The sequence below is a fragment of the Candoia aspera genome, chromosome 2 (genome assembly GCF_035149785.1).
Source record: "Candoia aspera isolate rCanAsp1 chromosome 2, rCanAsp1.hap2, whole genome shotgun sequence".
NCBI lineage: Eukaryota > Metazoa > Chordata > Lepidosauria > Squamata > Boidae > Candoia > Candoia aspera.
In genome coordinates this window covers 125,506,277-125,519,603 of record NC_086154.1, presented here as the reverse complement: position 1 = coordinate 125,519,603, position 13,327 = coordinate 125,506,277, and the positions used below count along the sequence as shown (strand labels likewise).

Below are 13,327 nucleotides of genomic sequence, written 5' to 3'. Positions count from 1 at the left end.
TCTCAGTCCAAAAGGTTGTATACCCTCATCTATGGTATCTAGAGCATTCTCACATCTCAACATATGAAGGAATTAGCACAGTGAATTTCCTTCTCAGGAGAATCCATGGAACTAAACTATGCTAAGGAGGAAAAAATGAAGAAAACAAATGTTCCTCCTCCTGCCTGGAGGGATAAAGGACCTTCAGCCCATCCTTCCAAAAGACAGCTTCCCTCATTGCAGATTCCCACCCTCCCTCACGTAGTTAAAACAGGATAAGCAATTCCTAAAGTCACCTTTTCCAGAATTTTACCTCAAGGGGAATCATAAATCTATGTTCAGGATGTTATTTGGGGAGAACTGGGTTTTTGCAGTGAGGGTTCAGGTGCTCAAAATTCCTGGGTCACTACACTTGCAGTCTTCATTTGACTAAATTTTTAATGTACCCTGTCGCGTGACCATTCAAGCTTTGCCAAGCTAACAGCTACACCGTACCATTTATTAATTTGACAAGCATGCTCCCAGCTGAGACCAGAACATTGGAAAGGGCAGAGTTTGTTCTCTGAAGAAACAAACAAGACTTTCAGCTGAAAAAGGCTTTTAATAAGCTTTAACACAATGGACAGTTATAAGTATCCAGAGTAAGGCTGGGGTGAATGGAAAAATTTGCCCAATAAAGAATCAGTACTCTTCTCCCTCATCTTCCCCATCAGCACTGTCTGCCCCTACCTCTTCATAATCCTTCTCCAGAGCAGCCATATCCTCCCGAGCCTCTGAGAACTCCCCTTCTTCCATCCCTTCCCCGACATACCAGTGGACAAAGGCACGCTTGGCATACATCAGGTCAAACTTATGGTCCAGGCGGGCCCAGGCCTCAGCAATGGCAGTGGTGTTGCTCAGCATGCAGACAGCACGCTGCACTTTGGCCAGGTCGCCTCCGGGGACCACGGTAGGGGGCTGGTAGTTGATACCAACCTTGAAACCGGTGGGGCACCAGTCCACAAACTGGATGCTGCGTTTGGTCTTGATGGTAGCAATAGCAGCATTGACATCTTTGGGAACAACATCACCACGGTATAACAGGCAGCAGGCCATGTATTTACCGTGACGAGGGTCACATTTCACCATCTGATTAGCCGGCTCAAAGCAAGCATTAGTGATCTCTGCTACAGTCAACTGCTCATGGTAGGCTTTCTCAGCAGAGATGACTGGGGCATAGGTAGCCAGAGGGAAATGGATTCGGGGATAGGGCACCAGGTTGGTCTGGAATTCTGTCAGATCTACATTCAGGGCACCATCAAATCGCAGGGAAGCTGTGATGGAGGACACAATCTGGCTGATAAGGCGGTTGAGGTTGGTGTAGGTGGGGCGCTCGATGTCAAGGTTCCGTCGGCAAATGTCATAGATGGCTTCGTTGTCTACCATGAAGGCACAGTCGGAGTGCTCCAGGGTGGTGTGGGTGGTCAGGATGGAATTGTAGGGCTCCACGACAGCTGTGGATACTTGGGGAGCCGGGTAGATGGAGAACTCCAGCTTGGACTTCTTGCCATAGTCAACAGACAGGCGCTCCATCAGCAAGGAAGTAAAACCGGAGCCAGTGCCACCACCAAAGCTGTGGAAGACCAGAAAACCCTGGAGACCTGTGCACTGGTCGGCCTGTAAAAAACAGCAAGGAGGATTTAATGCTGATTTTAAGAACCAGATTCTGCTCTCATTAATGACTTTCAAGCCTTTGCTTAAAAAAATCTTAGCACTCAAGTGGCAGAAGAAATTCAATTCCCTGCCAGTTGCTTTAGAATATTCTGTGGGCCACCATAACTTCCAAATAGCCACAGACTACAGCACCTGGCCTTCCAGATGTTGGTGAACGCCAATTTCTACCAGCCCGACAGCATACCAATCACAAGGAATGAGGGATACTTAAATCCAACAACCTCACAAGGACTCCAATCACATCTAGCAGGGCTGCTCGGACATTGTCCTTCCTTCTCATTTCCTCCCTGTTAATCTAGGTCTATATACTTCTCCATGGCCCTTCGGAATATAATTCTTTATCTGAGATGCAATTCTTTTCATTCATTTGGTGATTCTGATGGCCAGCCTCTTTAGAGGAACATGATTTCAACCACTGTTTGCTAAACCATGTTTTGTACACTAAAACATGGACAGGTTCACATGATGCAAAACAATAAGCAGTGGTTTAGAAATCAAAGACTAGGTTCAAACATAACTATGCCAAAAAGAAACCCACAATTTTATGACTTACATGATGTTCAAATCCAGCTACTGTCAAACCAATTTCCCACAAAGTTGTTGCAAGGCTGCAAATAGGATAAGGTTTCTATAGGCTTTCACACTTGTCTCATTCACTCATCACACTTGCTGTGCAAAACTCAATTATGGCTAAAAGGAGAATAAACTGGTTGCCAGCAAACAGAAAAGGAAAGGGGGAAACATTCAGTGAGTCACACAGGAAGCAGCAGACAATTCTGTACTGTGAAACTAGGAGATACATTAGAGGGTCTTATCCCATTTTAAGATCGGGGTTTTCATTTTAAAAAGCTATACATCTCCACAATCCTTTGTTTCAAGTTTACAAGCCCAGGGCTCCTTCGGCAGGCAGAGCAGCAGAAATTACTCACCAATTTCCTAATCCTGTCAAGGACCAAGTCAATGATCTCTTTGCCAATGGTGTAATGCCCCCTGGCATAGTTGTTAGCAGCATCTTCTTTGCCAGTGATCAGTTGCTCAGGGTGGAAGAGCTGGCGGTAGGTTCCAGTACGCACTTCATCTGTGAAAAGAATTAAGGAAAAAGGTATTTAGATTGCTGTGACAGAGTGTGAACATGAATCCAAGATGTTTGTTCAAAAATGTATGAATTGAGAAGGCTTTCAGAGAGATTTGTCTTTTCAGAAGAATTGAAGTTCTAGGATAAAGTAAGACAGCACTGAGACGGTTGCAGAGGATAGGAATCCAGATAGGATTCCTATCCAGAATGAAAAAGTTGTGCAAGTGGCCAAGCACTTCCTGTATAAGAAAAGTAAAGGCACCTTAAATACTAATTTCAGTGAATTTCAATTGCATTGTTTCCAAGTAAATTAAAACTGTACTTCGTTCCTTTGAACAATGATGGGGCGTCTCATCAAGACCCCCATTTTCTATCTTACTCCTTGACTTCATATGTGGGACAAGTGCTTATGGCACTAGAGACTTGACTAAAAGTATATTCTGTAACCAAGTCTTAGCACAACAGCAGTGGTATCTTCAATTCAAGCATGTTCTAACAGAGCAATACCGGTCAGACACTTTGGCCACCTCAAAAAGCACCTGAGATGCTTTCTTGTTTAATGGAATCCATGAGAGAATTAAAACCTACAACATATCTCTATCAAAAACTCAATATTTTTAAAGCAGACATTTATGGGACTAGGGAATTGGAATCCCTGCCCTGTCAATGGATTCATGTCCTTAAAAATGTTAAAATGGTGTCAACAGATCTGGAATTAAAGTTGATTCATCACAAAATTGTATTTAGGGCACATTGGTCTCCCCAAAGCATGTATTTGAAAGGATGGACATCAGATTTTCTATGCTGGAGGTATACGAAATTTGAGAGTTCATTATATGATAGGGTCATATGATTATCTGATATCTTTTTGGGACAGTATATTAATGTATATAAGTAGATTTATGGGCAAATATTTAAATGTTAAAGATATTAATGGAAGGTTGAACTATATACCAAAGTTTTGGAATCTGAGTGATTATCAGGAATTATGGTTATATTGAGCATGCGGGGTGGGTAAAAGAATCATATTGAGAAATTGGAAATCTTGTATTATTCCAGATATTAAGAAATGGTTGTCAGAAATGTGTGATCTATCTATTTTGGAAAAGGCAATATCTTCTATTAATCAGATGCAGCAATATATGTTACTATGACAGAGATTTTGTACTTATATTTTATTAGTAAACTAGTGACTATTCAAAGTATAAAATATAAGGAAGTTTTTATTTTTTCTTTCTTTCTTTGAGGTTGTTTCTTTTCTAATTTGTTTTGGTTTCTTTTAATTTTTTTCTTTTAAGTTTGAAGATTTTGTTAATTATGGATGTTAATATAAAATATTAAAAAGTCATGATTGAATAGGTGAAAAAAATTAATTTTCGCACAAATTAATTCCTTATATCAAAACATGAAACCATCATATATCCAGTGAAAAAGTTCAGTAGTCTCTATTCAGTTATGTTGTTATTCTCTCCAGGATCTAAGTCTGATTTCTTTTTTACCTATGCCCCTTACCTGAAACACAAGGGATTGGACCCCAGACTTGAGTAAGAAATGTTTGTTCTTCCATGAGCTTCTAGCCCTTCCCACCATTTAGTATTTCTAGAATGTTAATATTACTGAAAGTAGCTCACCAATCACAGTCGGCTCCAAGTCTATGAACACAGCCCTGGGAACGTGCTTGCCAGCTCCAGTCTCACTGAAGAATGTGTTGAAAGAGTCATCTCCTCCCCCAATGGTCTTGTCACTGGGCATCTGCCCATCTGGCTGGATACCATGTTCAAGGCAGTAGAGTTCCCAGCAGGCATTGCCAATCTGGACACCGGCCTGGCCAACGTGGATGGAGATGCACTCACGCTGTGGAGAGAAACCACTTACATTATACTTATTTTAGAAGAAGTAAACCACAACTAGCAATTAGCCTCAATGAATAAACCTCTCACCAGCTGAGGAAAGTCCCATCTGGCAGTAAATAATCATCTGTTTTCACGCAACATGAAGCATGAGCTATTAACAAGACTTAAGGGCATGGCTGTGCTGGAAATGATTAGCTCTGTCCCTCTCTGTCTGGGTAAGGTAAAGGGCAGCTACAGCTGAAACTTTGGTGCAAGCCAATGCTAACAACCACTTCGTCTTAATTCATTGGGTGGTTGAGGGCCAGTCATGGCAACAGCCACAATTTCTACCCCTGCTTCTCAATATACAGTATATGTTTATCACTTACTTTCATTTCCAGGAGTTTTGGAAAAAAGTTGGATAAAGCACAAAAGCCACCCATTCAGAACAATTCTATCTTTTTAAATAGCTTGCTAACAAATAAACAGCCAAGGCAGCCTTTCCCAGCCTTTTGATCTCCAGTTTGGGCAGATACAGTAATGAAGCCCAGCCAGCATGGAAAAGGTTTGGTGAAGGGGATTATGGGGGTATTGTCCAGCGCACCTGGACAGGGTCAGGTTGGGGAAGCCTGATCTAAGGAATGCTTTTAAATGACAACTTTGTACATGGCAATGGGCAGAAACAGGCATCGTGCAGGTTCAGAATGTACTTCCTATTTACCCAACTTTGCATTTTCTTAAAACTCCAAAAGCCTTAAAGAACTATGCTACTGGACTCCAGTTTGTTTTTCAACAATTGCTGAAAAACTCAGAAACTGGTATGCAAACTCAGGCTGTGGGTCAGAAAAGACTAAAAGTGCCACTAGCTTCATTTTTAAAAGGTGAGGCATCCAAAAAGTACTAGCTCGCTATGGCATAGGTTTTGGGGGGACTGCAGTCCTAGTCATCAGCTACACTGACTGTCAGAGCTGCAAGAGCTTCAGATTTATCTCCAAAAGATGCTTTCGTGTGTGCAAGAGGGCAAATGTAGCATCTGTTCAGTGAACCTTAATGCAGCTGCATCTTCTTCCAGAATCACATGGCTGCCCTTCACAGCTGCCACACAATCCTACAAAAAGACCTGGCTGCTTTAAGCACTGCAGTCAGATGCTCTAGTTGTTCTCTTGCACACTCTTTTGGAACCTGAACATGAAGCACAGCCTGGCCAGTGTTATCCTGAAATGCAATTATGTACAGAATATGGAAGCTTTCATGAAGTCCACCTCCCCCATGCCAATCTTTAAAACTGGCACACTACTGATATTTAAATTTGTTTCCAAAGTAATTAGAAAAGCACCTTAATTTTAGTCCAATTATGGCTTTAAGTACTTTGAGTAGTGCTGACAGCAAATAGAGAACTGGCTTATAATTGGCAGCAGAGAATGCTGAAATTACATCTCTACCTTCCTGTCTTCTGAAGAAATGAAGCACGGCTGCTTCAAGCTCTCTGCAACTCAGGGAACAATCCTGATTTCTACACAGCCAGGATAACTTTGTGTGTACAATCTAGTATCAGTGGAACAAGAGTTAGGCTCATTCAACTCTACTTTGATCCTAAACTTAGAATGCCTCTTCCCTTCCTACCCGCAACCTCCCAAACCAGCTTAAACCTGCTGGCTCTGTCATCATCTGGCTCGCAACACACAAGACATTAGATCAACAGTATGGCTTTAAAGGTGTTGTTTGAAGGGCTAAGGGTCAGCCATCATTTTCCTTTTCAGAGGAACAGGCAATGGATAGCACAATTTGATGCCTGTCGCTATGACCTGGCTAGGTTTGGTGGCCACTCTGGAGGCCAGTGCATCTCCAAGAATTCCCTCAGGTGCAGACACTGAAGAAAGCCAGCACTGGGAGGGAGGGTTCAGTCCTACAGAAAGGGAAGCATATCAGTGGAAACATTCCTACAATAAATCGTAAAAACGAAGCTCCCCAAAAATATTTAGTGCTCTTTGTTGAACAAGATAAGGCCAGTGGACATACCCTATTTGGTTTGCGGCTGTCTTAAAAGACCCCACCCCTTTTTCTATCAGGCTCCTTAAAGGGTCTTCCAGGCTTGCACTGGATTCCTCCATAATTCTTACTTTGGGTTAACTCAGGATGGACACTATGGACCTTATTCAAGTAAACACTGATGGGAAGAAGCTAACTGAGTGAGGTAAGGCAGAAAAGACAAGCTCAGTCACAGTAGCATGTGAATGTGCTGGTATGAGAAAGGAGTTTGACAATTTGTCAGCCTTTCCCCACCTGGGGTCCTCCAGACACACTGGATGATAGTCAAGTTCCTACAAAATGCTACACCAAGAGGAAAACACATTCCAGCTTAGCATACTGTACAAACCCACTGTAGCTTGTAAACCTCAGTGCAAGGTTTAACATGCTGTGTGATCTACCCAACTGTGGTATATCCAACAACCCAGGTTAATCAAATCAGACCCCACAATGGGCGATCCTATTTCATCGCTCCCAAACATAGTCTAATGGCTATGCTGCTGACAGAGAATACAACTGAACAGGAGTTGTACAAAACCCTTGAAGTGCACCAGGCTGAGAGAAGACAGGCTCAAGCGTGAGTCCTCAGCAACTTTCAGACATCATAGTAAGCCACAATGCCCTTACCCAGAGTTTGTGGAATAATCCACTAACAACAAGATTTGCCCAGCCTGCTAATCCACGCACAAACGGTATTTTGGCTGAGGACAAGCTGCAAGCCAGACCAGTATATGACCTATCAATCCTCTGCAAGTTAGATAACCCTGAAGCATTCATTGTATCCCTCAGACAATATTGCTCACAACTAGCTTTGGGTGGGACTCAAACCTACTTGAGTCACTATGTCTGTTGCAACACATTGTATTTAGCGAAGAGGAGGCAGGGAGCATCAGCATGTCCCGGCACTCTTTTATAAAATGCTAGCAGATGAACTCTATTTTTCATATTTTCAACACCAGCATCCATAGCTTGTTCATGCATTCATGTTCCCGGGGATAACACTAAATAAGCAGCTCTGGAGGGGAACATTATGGAGCGTTGAGGACATTTTAATGAAGGCAGACTCCAACATGCAAAACTTAGGGCAGCCCAGGCAGAGACTAGACAATGAGGCCAGGACAAGAGGACCTGTGTGAAGTAGACAGAAGTGTCACAAAGAAAAGACAACATGCAGTACTGAAGACTAAGCATCTTTTGGAGGAAAGGGGACTTTTAGATTTTTGCCTTAATTTTTTTGGTCTCTGACTAGAAGGGACAGGATAGATAATCAGAGGAAAATGAGGAAACACTACAGACCCTGGGCTATAATGAGCGGGGGTTGCTCAATAAAAGCTCAAAGGTACAGCACAGAGTTGCAAGCTGACATGGCTCCTGCGTTTGTGAAAGCTGCTCCATAAAAGTACCCTTTCGCATGATGAGGAAGAGCAACTATTTTAGGAATCCTAGCAGGGTTGGGCTTGTTTTAACTAGTGCATGCATCAAAGGGAATATTCAGCAATATCCTCAGGCCTGACCCACCTAAACAGATTAGTCATTTCAGGCAAGCAATGTAGTCTCATTATCTTATCTTTCAACACAACAAAGGGTAGGGGAGAGCAGCCTGAGAATTAAAATAGCCCTCTCCAACAGCAGTTTCCACTGACATAGACTACAGTTCCCAGTATTCCCAGACAACATGTGCATTGATGGTGTTGGGTAGGGATGACTGGAAGCTGTAGCCCGAAGTATGATGAAGATTCTCAGTCGCCCAGGTGGAATTGTCTGTAGGTTGAGTCATGGCAACTGGATTTCTTCTTTTTGGTGGAAACGTTTCGCTGCTTGTCCAAGCAGCTTCTTCAGTCTGGGCAAAGGTTGGTGAGGGGACCCCATATATGTCTCCCAGGGTGGCTGCATTGTCCCTGCCCCTGAATGGCTTGTTAATTGTGCCATGGAGGTGTGGATTGTCTTTGGGATGTCCTACTCCTAAATCCCTCACTCATCGTTAGGTGTGGCCTTCTTGGTGAACTTGTGAAGTGGTCTTAATCTTCCTGGCGACTAATGAAAGAGCAGCATAAAAAATGGGGGACAAGTTGTGTCTGAGGCCTCCGCCTCTATTGAGGGAAGGATTTTGCACTTTGGCATGAATGGATTGCTTAACCCCTCTCTCAAACCACCTATCTTCTCTGTCCAAAATGTGAACACTGTCGTCCTCATTCTTTTAAATGAAGGTAAACTGCTGATTGTGGTCCTGTGGTGTTGCTCTTCCTGTGTTGGGCCACCCTCTTGTGTAAAGGCTGTTTGGTGTCTCCAATGTAGAGCTCAGAGCACTCCCAAAGGTATCTTGATGGCCTCAACTCAGAAAATCGTATGTTTAATTGATTCTGAGCTCAGAACATTAATACCACCATAAGAGTCAAATGTTAGCTGAAATCTCTAAAAGCTGGATCAGCACTTCTTTATACCCACGATCAACTGTACAGTTCTCAAGCTGCTTCAGATTTAAGAGATATGCACATACACTGCAACTTATCTCCTTCCCCTTGCAGGTAGATACCAGCTGTTCATTTATGAGAACATGAGACATCTTGATTTCTTATTCTAAAAATTGTGCACCTTTCTAAAAGGCATGGCATGGGATTACTGGAGGGCAATACAGTAAAAACCATGAAGTGAAATTATTTCAAAAGTCCTAGGTATTTGAAGCATGGAACTCAAAACAAAAACATTTGGAAGATAATTGTGTTAGATATCGTCTGCACCATGTAGCCAGACATTGTAGAGTTTAGAATTATGGTGAGCCTTTAAAAAAAAACACATGTTAGGGTTAAGATAAAGTGCTATTTAGTATAAACTAACTTAAATACCACATTCCCTCCTAAATAACAATTTTGTCCCTCAGATCAAGTTTTTGAACAATGTCAGTTTAACTGATGCTCGATGCATCTTCTATGTTCTCCTACCACCATTTCAAGTTATGGAATGGTGCTCTGAAATCCTGACTTGATTTGGGCTGGACACCACATACACACCAGATCCGTTCAGAAGTCTTGTCTTGCTCATCTGTAGCTGGCATTCTGCAACACTCTCAAAGCATTTTACAGCACCAAAGCCCTATGTCTACAAGGTCAAACTTGGCCACTTTCATTTTAAGATACATTAGTCAAGATCATGGTGTTTAAGGAAGTCATGTAAAGTGTGTCCTAAAGTGCTAATGCTAGTCATTTTGCAATATGTTTTTAGAAACAACTTCTCATTTTTATTGTTTTATGTGCCTGCTATAGAGAAATATTATCTAGGGAAGGGTTTCTTTCATTAGAAGACATGCACGAACTATTGGGAAAGCAGTGTGGTTATTCAACAGGATTTGAAATTTCAGTTGCTTTCAAATGCTGATGTCCCCCTCTTCCCTGAGAAAATGACTCAACCGGTATGTACAAAAAAATAAAGGCAAGGAAGATGAATCACAGGACTAAAGCTGCCAACTTGGCCATCAAGTCATATCCTGCTCCTTAAAGCAAGATAAAGATTCCCTATTACATCATCTCCTACTGGTAGCTCTATTTTAAAAAAAGTTTTAGAGAAATACTCTTCTTTCTCTATATCAAGTGTTTCTCAACCTTGGCAACTTTAAGACCCGTGGACTTCAACTCCCAGAATTCCCCAGCCAGCTGGCTGGGGAATTCTGGGAGTTGAAGTCCACGGGTCTTAAAGTTGCCAAGGTTGAGAAACACAGGTCTATAAAAAGCCTGGAAGATTTGGGCAAGAGTTTAAGTTGCCAATCCATTTCACAAGAAGAACAAGGTGAGGATACCAGAGCCTTGCTCAAGATCCTAAAAAAGCTTTTACCATTAGTAATTATAACTGATATTATTATAGCATTCAAGACTGTCCAACACAGCTCAGAGTCTGTTCTTACCAGCTCCAAACTGCCAACTTCCGATCTCTAATTATCATGGACGATCAGCGCTCTGCCGGAGCACCAGTCTGCAGCAACGAACTAACCAACTACAGAGCTCTACTTTTTCAGCAACGAAAATACGTAAGGCTGAGATGCGCCCGAGATACTTTTAGAGGATTTCGACGCCCGAAAGAGACTGGATTGAGCTGGACACTCTGCCGCACGGACTTCCCACATCCTGATGGGCGAAACACCCTGCAGGAAACGTCCCAACATCTATCTATGCAGGCGGTCATGCGCGCTATTATCAGCCCGAGGGCCCGCTCTTCTCCACAGACAAGAGCTGTGCTCTGACTGCTTTAAAAACTTCAGAGCTGAGTTCAGTCGAGTCTCCCGCAGGGGGAGGGGGGAGGGGTACGGAGAGAAACTGAAAGGCGTAGTAGCGCTACTTCAGAGAAACAACTCAAGACGAGAACGAAGTTTACTTTTAAACTCCCCACACCTTCTCCATTTACATGTAACTATATGAAATACCCCTTTGAGTCCATTCCGACCCCTTCCTTCCTACACGCATCGCGGGAGCCGGATCTGGCCCCCACTTTACGATCACACTCCTCACGCAACCTCACTTTCACCGCACAAGTCACAGAGTCCGAAAAGTTTTCCCTTCCGAGTAGACAAAAAGGGCATTCTGAAAACCCTTTGCTCACTTACCATATTTCGTGGCAAGCAGGACACGGGAAAAAGTGCCCCAAAAAACCGGGTCGAGAGTCTTCCTCACTAATCGACCCGTTTAGGAAGCCGCCAGTGAGCCAAAACTTCTTTTTGGCTAAGGGCAAACCTGGGCGGGGCTTTTTATAACGTTTGGGAGCGGCCTAAGGGACTGGGCGGGGCTTAAACTAGAAGGTAACGAGGGAGGCAGGTTCTACTTTCCCTTCCTCGCCCTTCAGCTGCCTCCTCATTGGCGGGCTCGAATGTCCCGAAACCTGAAAATAGTGACGTGCGCCGAGTAGAATGAGGGGAAAAAGCCGGGGGGGGTGAACACCCAGGCGCCCCCTCTGGCGGGTCCAGAGGGAAAGCGTTCACACTCGATTTAGGATTATGCTATACAACGCCTATTAAAGGAAGTTAATTCTAGCTAAATTTTGTTTCAAAAAAAATCAAGAGACGCTACTATGAACCACAGGGTGTCATTTCTCCTTTAGAACTGAGCAAATAAGGCAAAAGTTTCCCCCGGTGCAGCCTCCGCTTCTCCCGCCGCTCCCCACGCCATAGCACGGGAAAAATTACGGTGGGCGTGAAGCCGAGGAAGTAACGCCTGCAGACCGGACAGATTTAGGAAAAGATTTGGGCGAGAGGAAGGGACGAGTCGGCGAAGAAGACGTCCGTTGTGAGCAAGAGATGGGGGGACGGGGACGGGGACGGGTGCCCTATTTCTGGTCTCAAAGTGCCGTCGCTGCGCATTCCGGAAGGATGGCGGCGCTGGTCTGTTGCGGCAGAAACAAAGGCATGGCCTACCTTTGGGGGAGGGAGGTCAGATGAGCCGGGCTGATGTATCACAATTAACTTCTCCTCAGGGAGTCATTGTGAAATGTTTAATATTTGTGATGACAGACCGCTGCCTTTTTTAAAACATCACCCACCCTTCTTGCAATTATCTCTTCTTTTTTTTTTCCTTGTCAGGCTGGCAGCAGCAGATTTATATATCTCCCAGTACCTTTCAGTGCACCTTTCCAGGGCTGTGTTCACAGAAGATGCTACGCCGCTCACATAACTATACCAGAACAAAGAGATCATGCTGTGGTTTAAGTGGATGGCCTGGTTCATGCAACACCATCCTTAAGTCATCATGGAATTTGAGTTAGTGTAGGGGATTTATGGTTAAGGGGATGGTATAAGGAAATAGGCTGGGTGTGACTACACAACACACAGAACTAGCCTCATCTGAGCCTGACCAAACTGCAGGTTTGGATGTTGCACAGAGGCAGGGTCTGGGGTTGAGCTTCCTTCTGCAGAGGCACACAAAGCATTAGTGCAGTTACTAGAAGCTAGCTACTCTCATCTAGCCACATTTTAAGTGGGCTGAAAATCCATTAATTTCTTGAAAAAATGTTGTAGGGCTACTACAGGTTGCAACCTCCACCACTACTATTTTCATGAATTTGGTGGAATTTATCACCTTGGAGCACAGATCATTGTCCAGATGGGAACCGCTTGCTTATCATAACAGCGCCCTGGACAATACACAGGATTATCAGAACTGACTAGGCTCAGAGCCAGTCATGAGTGTCTTTCCTATCTGAGCATTCACACCACACTGAGCAGAGTGACATGATTTCCTCTGTCCATGTGGCTGCAGTTCTGCTATTTAACTGTATGCTGCCAGCCCGTCTGACTCTGCCTGAGAGGAATGGTTTGTGTGGGTTCATCCTCATATCCCCCTCCCCCAAGGTAGGAACACCCCCCCCTTTTAGACCATATCCCCAAGGCAGCCTGAAGCCATCTTCAGCTCTTCCAGTTTTAAAATAAGTGTTTTTCTCTCTTCTCCACACACGGTTTTGCCATGGGTATGATCTACAATGTTGCTTCAGTGATGTGGTTGATGATGCAATTGGGCTGGGATTTGCCCAGCTCTTACTGGTCACATGTGGCTCCTGTAGGAACAGGTCCCCAGGCACTGCCCTCCATGGCCATTTAAGCCTGGGCTTCAGGAAAGATCAAACGTCTGGTTCCTGCAGAAATAGCTGCCCACAAAATTTATGAAGTGCTCGTCAGGTGTTCCACAGACTCCTTATATACACATATACTATACACTTTTTTGTA

The 13,327-nt window shown here is 43.8% G+C and overlaps 1 protein-coding gene across 1 annotated transcript; it reads right to left on the bottom strand.

The window, feature by feature from the left end:
• Positions 1-560: 560 nt before the first annotated feature.
• On the bottom strand, positions 561-11,347 carry LOC134490475 (tubulin alpha-1C chain). The gene is made up of 4 exons (XM_063293539.1): positions 11,219-11,347; positions 4,399-4,621; positions 2,622-2,770; positions 561-1,635 (listed from the first exon to the last, which is right to left on the bottom strand). The coding sequence occupies exons 1-4, from the start codon at positions 11,219-11,221 to the stop codon at positions 661-663; spliced, it is 1,350 nt and encodes a 449-aa protein (XP_063149609.1). The 5' UTR covers positions 11,222-11,347; the 3' UTR covers positions 561-660.
• Positions 11,348-13,327: the final 1,980 nt, after the last annotated feature.

What these genes read in the sequence shown, in the direction of transcription:
- LOC134490475 (XM_063293539.1), bottom strand. An exon ending in CTTGGAGCCGACTGTGATTG is followed by an intron (nt 2,771 to 4,398) that starts GTGAGCTACTTT and finishes TTCTTTTCACAG; the next exon opens with ATGAAGTGCGTACTGGAACC. An exon ending in TTGACAGGATTAGGAAATTG is followed by an intron (nt 1,636 to 2,621) that starts GTGAGTAATTTC and finishes TGTTTTTTACAG; the next exon opens with GCCGACCAGTGCACAGGTCT.